We start from the raw sequence: 7,804 nt of genomic DNA, 5'->3' as shown, positions 1-7,804 counted from the left end.
AAGGCCTTAAGCCTTATGCTAGCCAACAATTGGGTCACGGCCCCGAATAATGAAACGATCCGAAACCGAGTGTTACAGAGAGAAAGAAAAGGACGAGCAGGTGAGAGAGATAGGAAAGGACAACTAGATGGCCCCATTTCTTTTATCTGTTTAATTTTAATTAATAAATTCTTAAAGGAAATATAAAAAAAATGAAAAAAAGAAATTAAAATGGCAAAATCATCCTTTCATGTTTGCTAAGAACACAGACCACCGAAATTTCTTAATTTTGGGATTAAAACCTCAAAAAAAATTTAAATTTGAATCAGAAATGTTTTAGATCATACCCATAATTTTTTAGAAACCATAAGTATGGAACTTACATTTTTGTCAAAAATGAATTAAAATAGGCCTAAAACAACCATATGACCGTAAACCTTCAATTTTTCAAAAAAAAAAAAAAAACAAAAAAGAAAAAGAAAAAACCCGGCTACTCATAACCGTGGGCTTGAAGAACCGGATCCGGTTCGGCGGTCCCCCCAAACCTGGCCGAAAACTAATTAATTAAATAGTTTTGGTCTTGTACATGGGCCAAATCGTGTACCCCAGTTTCTTTTTGGAAGAAATCAAGAAATTCGTGTCAGATATGATAATTTATTGTCTTTAGTTCTGAAAATCCATTCCTATAAGATAAGACCATACTACTTCCCCCACTGCATTGAATTCAACATTATTCACATAAATTGTAATACAAAGCAATTGTGTTATTTTTGAAACAGAAAGTTAAACTTAATCAGTTAATGATATCACTTCGGATAACAGGATTTAATCATTAAAAACAGTAACTTACATAAATAGTCGTTGTTTTATGGCTAGATTCGTAGGTTTAGTGTAATATTTAAAAAAGTTGATAGGTTGTGTCCATATGAATTCAAAGATTTACATCTTTGTCTTAACTTCGTAACAAAATCCCCATTAAATGCATGTAAATGACCAATTTACTCTCATTTTTGTTTTTTATACTTTTGTCTTTTATTAGTTTAATACTTTATTAACAGACCAACCACCACCATCCCTCCCATCCACTCCCATATTATCCTCATCATCTTCTCATTCCGGCAATATTTCGCTACATATTACAGAATTATATGAAAAAGTATCAACAACTGCATGAACATTTTTGCAATTTAATGAAAATATTTGATAATTTAATTACAGTGTTTGATGTTTCCCCTCAAACATTGAAATGTAGCTGGCTTAGAAAAAAAAATATCAGATGCATTTGAGATATTGGTATCTTGGTTTGCAAATACGTATATGGTAAGTATACTACTAAGCTTCTATTTTCTAAGGGAGTTATTCAGAAGGACCAACGGTGTAATTATTCGAAACCGTAGGGAGGTAACCTATCAACTTTCAAATGTTGGACTAAACTCACGAATTGACTTAACCATATGAATCATTTATGTAATTTACTCTTAAAAACTATAATTATTTGTATAACTCTAGGGATCCAGATCCACCCATTATTTCAAATTCCATTAAAAACATTAGAACAACTCATAAGCAAGATGAGTTCCATTCTAATCACACTCCATACCGATGATAGTATCAAGTATCAACCTTCTTGCAAAGGTGTATCTATCCCTTCTGATTCTTCCGAGACTTCGAGCGAAAAAACTTACTAAAGTAGAAATGGTGTACTTCTGGGAAAAAGTACTTGATCAGAAAGAGAACCTTCGTAAACCTTGGTTCTGTAATGGATGTTGCTCCTTTGCATACTCCATCGACAATGGCTATGGCGCATGGCTCTGCCCCCATTGTTGGGAGCAACCTACTAAAATCCTGTAGAAAGTAATAGTTTAAAAAAGTTGATCGATCGATCAGTTGCTATTTAGCATAAACCAGTGATGACTTACATTTCTTAGAGGTACACCAACACCTTTAGCCAAATACTTAGCTGTTATGAGGTTTGTGTCAATGAAGCCAAGAGTCAAGATTACGATGGTTACTCTTGGAGACACTTCGAATCTGAGGGACTCATAGAAGCTTATCAATGCTGCTTTACTTGTCTAAAATTAATTAATACACGTTAGATACCATAAGGTTTATACATATATGATTAAATAAAAAAGATGAGTAGATTGAACCGGGTTCGTTACATTGTAAAATCCTCCTTTCGGTGGGTTCAATATTCCAGCACATGAAGCATTGACGACGATCTTCCCGTTGCTTCTCATGAGATGTGGCATCGCGAAATGAGTTGGATAAAGCGATCCCCAAAAGTTTATGTCCTGTATATATATGTTCACATATGAATAAATAAATTAATAAGTTGTTTACTATGGTTGCGTTTTTTTACGTGGGACATGACAAATTTTATAGAGTTATTTTTTATGAAGAGAATTCATATCTTTTGCAGAACAACTGTCGTCCCATCTTATTTGGGTGGGATAAACAATTGCAACATCTGTATATCAATCACATATGATATAATATCAAACACAATACAAAGTTACATAACAAACAAGATTTATAGTTTTGTACCATAACGGGTGCGAATTTTGTGATATCAATGTTGACTGAATAGAGGTTTGCGATTCCCGCGTTACAAACAAGATGATCCACTGTGAATAAAATGATTAGCATGTTAATTTCGCAAGTTAAAAACGTGAGTAAAAAAAGGAGTTGACTTTGAGATCATGGGTTACTCACATCGACCAAAACGTTTAATGGTGTCATCCACAAACATCCTACACTCATCAACCTTTGAAACATCGGCAAATATGAAAAGAACATCGGGAGAGCCGAGTTCACAAGCTCTCTCTGCTACTTTTTCGAGGCGACTCTCAGGTTCTTTTATCGCGACAATAGTTAAACATGCACCTCTTTTTGCATATTCGTAAGCCATGAGCTGCAATTTATATAGCAAACTAAAGAAAATGTTGAACTAGGATATATAGGGTTTAGGGTTTGTAGTATACGTACCTCTCCAAGTCCTGATGAAGCACCAGTGATCAAAACCACTTTTCCAGACATGTTTTCTATAGGTTGGAAACGTGATCGAATGGTGGTGATGAGTTCCCAAATGAAAAGAAAAGGTGAAACGAGAAGCAAAAGTAACAATAACACGTAGTACACAAGTGAATTCGTGAACTTGTTATCGAAATAAGCTTGAAACATGGTTGGAGAATGGCGATTGGCGACACACACACAATGAATGATCTCTTTTTCATTTTGCAGGAAATAATTGTCATGGTGCATTTAACAGGCCAATGCGTGTAAAGTATCCAACATGATGGTTGTTAGTTTTCCAGAGTAATCGGGGCCCCACTGGATTTATTTTGGTCCATTGTTGATTTAAAAATCCCATGTGTTCTTTGATCCATCACATATGATCTATTCCCTTACCCTTTTCATAATCTATCTTTATTTTGATCTTTATACATTTAAATTGGAAAGATATGATGCTTATTTTTTTTTCTCAATACGACCCTAAATTGGTTTTATTTTTACTTTTACTTTATTTTTTATTTTTTATTTTTATTTTTACTTTTATTCTAATTTTGTGAGATCATGAGACCAAAAAACTAAAAATATTTTTAAAATGTAAAATAAAAAGAAAAATCCAAAAAAAAAATTTAATTATTATTTTCGTCACTTTAATTACCTAAAAGAAAATTAAAAACATTACCCTTTTTTTGAAAAATACGTGAAATATTCGAATAGAATATTACACTGAAAATATTCTAATGTAATTTTTAGAATGTTATAATATTCTACTAGATTTTTCAGATATGTAAAATATTATAATATTCTACTAGAAAATGTAAAAAATGAATTTATTTATTTTTTATTTTTTAATTGTTTTTGGAAAATATAAATGACAAAAATAATATTTGAATTTTTTTTTCCGAAAAATTTCAATTATTTTGCATTTTAAAAATGTTTGTTTTTTATCTACAAAATGAGTGACTAAGATTGTGTCTCACGATTTTATAAAATTAGGTCGTATCACATAAACCTCACCCTATATATATATATATATGAAAATTTTCAAGAAAAAACAAAATGAAAAATCATGTGTATTCGAACATCCCACCAACATACATCAAAATTGATTAAAAGTATTCATTTGATTAGGTATCATACAATATGCTAATAAAAAATTATTAGTGTTAAGTTGGTATTGTGATCACAAATAATAGCATTTAAAGAATGCGAATTGAAATAGCACATTTTCCCGATGGCGCCACCGCCCGACCCTTACTCTGGTGCCAACACCTTCAATTTGATTTGCAATGATTGTATTTTCAAAGAGTTATCAACATTTTGAACCTTAAAATCGACGTCTCCCTACCATGTTATCATCGGTACACGATCTTTTAACGGCTAAGAATAACTCCTCTACAAACAACAAGATTGATCATGTTTTGGATGCCATATAATTTATATACGTTTGGGTCCTTAGGGATTTTTCATCCTTAAAATTAATTCGAATGTTCTTAAGAAATACGTTGTTATATCATACGGAAAATTTGAGAGAGAAACACCTAATCAGTTTGGGCTATATGATTCCCGCTTCAAGATTGCATTTGGGTAAAATAATTTAAGGCTTGGTGATGCAAACAAGATGTTTCTTTTTTCTGCTGCCAAGTGTTTGATAAAATGCCTAAATGAGTTTTTCAAGTGTTGTTGCTAATTTTCGACTCAAGCTGATGTAGGGATTCTATCCGGTGTGGGTTCCATTGTGCACACTCCAGCCTTTTGTTGGAGTATCACTTTTTCTTTTGGGTTAGTGCTTATAATTTCGTGCCTCACCTTGAGGCTTAAATAAACTTTATTTGTTGGTTTATGTCATCCTCTTATTCATTTGAGAGCGGGGCTTGGCCGTGTCCTTTTTGGGGGTTTTATTGTTGCCCAAATGGTATTGTTGGAAGTAAAGGGGTTTACCATATGATATCTCACCTCAAGAGCTTACACCTCCATACAGATGAACGTAGAGCTGTGTTACGGGAGGCTATTACTTCTGACATTAGATTGTTTATGTTTGTGGCAGCAACTTTGAAGGAGTTTGGTCAATGGATATGTGGGGATTGCATGAAGCTTCATGCCCTGATTCGTTCATGTCACCAACCGGGTGGCTTGATTAAGTTTATTGACGGGGATGATGACATGAGCATGCATATTGTTGGCATTCCAAAGCCGCTACCCAATGACCGGAAGCCGACCTCAATGATGGGTTGGTGATGGATGCTAAACTACTTGATTGTGTTTTTAAGCTGCCTATCACCACTGTCAAAAGCATCCCTCACAACTGTCACATGGCTTTCTCTTAGGCTTTGAAAGTAGCCCTTTCCAAGGTGGTTGCTCATCCCGGATCCGTTGAAGCGTGGGTTTGCTAATTCTTTTTTGGTGTACTCTTCAGGTGTTAAGGCCTAAGAATAGACAAGAAAGTAGGTCTGGCAATAGGAAGTCTTTGTAACATCGTAATATCTTGAGCGCTTTAGCTACTTGAGGGACTGAAGACGGTATCACCAAGCTAGTTAAAAACTTAGTTGCCAATGCAAGACTGTAGCAACAAGATAAAAAAGAAGAGTACATTTAGGAGAAAAGAACACCGAGCAGCACCAATGTCAGGCAATGTCTTCGGAAGGTTGCCGATGGACATTTTACAGCAGAAGTGAAGGTTTTATGTTCTTCGGGGGTTGCTCCATTTGGGGGTGATACCATGAAGGCATTGGAGGATAAGCATCCGTACAAGCCACCGCCTTCCATGCCCAACACCATAATTTTAGAACCCCCTAGTAGTGGATGTTAACAATGTACTTGGGGGAATTAAATCCTTCCCTAAAGGTACCTCGTGTGGGAGGGACAGGTTTAGAGCTCAACACATTTTAGATGCCCTTTGTGGAGAAGGTTCGACTATATCTAAAGACCTCCTACATGCTATTACTTCCGTGGTTAATCTATGGCTAGAGGGAAGATGCCCTTCGAGCTTGGCAGAATTTGTTGCCTCTACTCCTCTCACGCTGCTTTTAAAACCTGATAAGGGAATATGACCTATTGCAGTAAGTACTATATTGAGACGTTTGGTTTCCAAGTTGGCCATGAAAGGGGTTGGTAAAGAAATGGCCAAATATCTCAATGATTTTCAGTTCGGAGTCGGGGTGTTGGGTGGCGCTGAGGCCGTTTTACATAGCGCCAATAGGTTGTTGAGTGAGCGCCACGATGAAAAATCTCTCTCCATGCTTACCATGGACTTCTCTAATGCCTGTAACCTTGTTGACAGATTCGCATTACTTCATGTGGTCAGATTGAGGTGTCCCTCTATTTCCTTGTGGGTAGAATTCCTTTATGGTCAAGCAGCAAGGTTTATCTAGGAAACACACATATTCGGTCTTCTACTGGGGTTCAGCAAGGAGACCCCTTGGGACCACTTCTTTTTGCCATTGTGTTGCACCTGCTCTTGCATAAGATTAGAGACAATTGCAAGCTTCTTCTCCATGCATGGTACTTGGATGATGGCACACTTATCAGAGATTCGGAGGAGGTGGCCAAAACATTGGACATCATAATGGTGATTGGCCCAAAATTGGGCCTTCAGCTGAATATCAAGAAAACCGAGCTCTTTTGGACCTCGTGTGATGGTAGGAAGTTACGGGAGGGGTTATTTCCGGCAGACATCAGGAGGCCGCCTTTGGGGGTGAAACTTCTTGGGGGAGCTGTTAGCAGAGATGCTAGTTTCATTCGCAGCTTAGCCATAAAGAGAGCCGAAAATGTTGTGAATTTGAAGCGCCTTCTTCCATAATTGTCTGACCCCCAGAGTGAGTTCCTTCTTCTTCGGTCTTGTATGGGTATTGTTAAGCTTTTCTGTGGGTTAAGGATGTGCCAACCTGTTCACATGGAGGAGGCGACAATATTCTTTGACAATGGATTGCGCGGGGCGATTGAGGACATTATGGTTTGTGGGGGCCCTTTCTTTGGTGACATACAATGGCGAATCGCTTCCTTACCTATTAGGTTTGGGGGTTTGGGTTTATACTCGGCAGCAAAGGCTACCTCCTATGCCTTTGTTGCCTCAAGGGCCCAATCTTGGGTATTGCAAGACCACATCTTACAGGATAGCAGTATACATGGTATGGATTCTGACTATGATTGTGCCTTGGCATCCCTTCGCAACAAGCTTCCAGGTTTTGACCTTAACAATTTTACTACTAAAGACACCGCCCCTCTAAATCTCAGAATACACTAGCGAGTGCCATTTTTTGTAAAATTGTCCAAGATATGGAAGTACATCTCGACATGACGGCTCGACAGAAAGCAGTTTTCCACTACTTACGTGCACCACATACTCAAGATTTTCTTCTGGCTATCCCTATAGATGGGCTTGGCCAATACATGTCTCCCGTGGAGTATCATACTATTCTCAAATATCGACTCATGATTCCCATATTCTTAGCTGACGATATATGTCATGTGTGTCGCAAGGCATGTTTGGACTCTTTTGGGGAGCATGCACTTCACTGTAAAGAACTCCCCGGGGTTCAAATACAAGCACGATATGGTTAGCGGTGTTTTGTTTGACATATTTAAGGGTGCTAGGGTTTCCACTAAGAAAGAGGCACCTGTTAATTTATTGACTGACCCGACAGAAGGAAGGTCAACCCTCAGAACGGCTGACATTTTGATTTTTGGATGGGTCGCAGGGAAACACGCATGTGTGGATCTTACCGGGGTATCCCCACTCGTGGGCCTGAGGGTTGGGGGTTTCACGGCAGGACATGCTGCTTTAAAAGCAGCTACAGGCAAAATCACCAAACAT

General features: G+C 37.3%; 1 protein-coding gene across 1 annotated transcript; it reads right to left on the bottom strand.

The window, feature by feature from the left end:
* Positions 1 to 1,156: 1,156 nt before the first annotated feature.
* Positions 1,157 to 3,258, bottom strand: LOC145034942 (11-beta-hydroxysteroid dehydrogenase-like 4A). The gene is made up of 6 exons (XM_078983512.1): positions 2,968 to 3,258; positions 2,695 to 2,893; positions 2,527 to 2,606; positions 2,142 to 2,273; positions 1,899 to 2,051; positions 1,157 to 1,824 (listed from the first exon to the last, which is right to left on the bottom strand). The coding sequence occupies exons 1-6, from the start codon at positions 3,241 to 3,243 to the stop codon at positions 1,621 to 1,623; spliced, it is 1,044 nt and encodes a 347-aa protein (XP_078839638.1). The 5' UTR covers positions 3,244 to 3,258; the 3' UTR covers positions 1,157 to 1,620.
* Between the last annotated feature and the right edge of the window lie 4,546 nt (positions 3,259 to 7,804).

Source organism: Lactuca saligna, chromosome 3 (assembly GCF_052625555.1).
Source record: "Lactuca saligna cultivar CGN05327 chromosome 3, ASM5262555v1, whole genome shotgun sequence".
NCBI lineage: Eukaryota > Viridiplantae > Streptophyta > Magnoliopsida > Asterales > Asteraceae > Lactuca > Lactuca saligna.
Note: the sequence above shows the minus strand (reverse complement) of the source record. Positions and strands in the feature narration are given on the sequence as shown.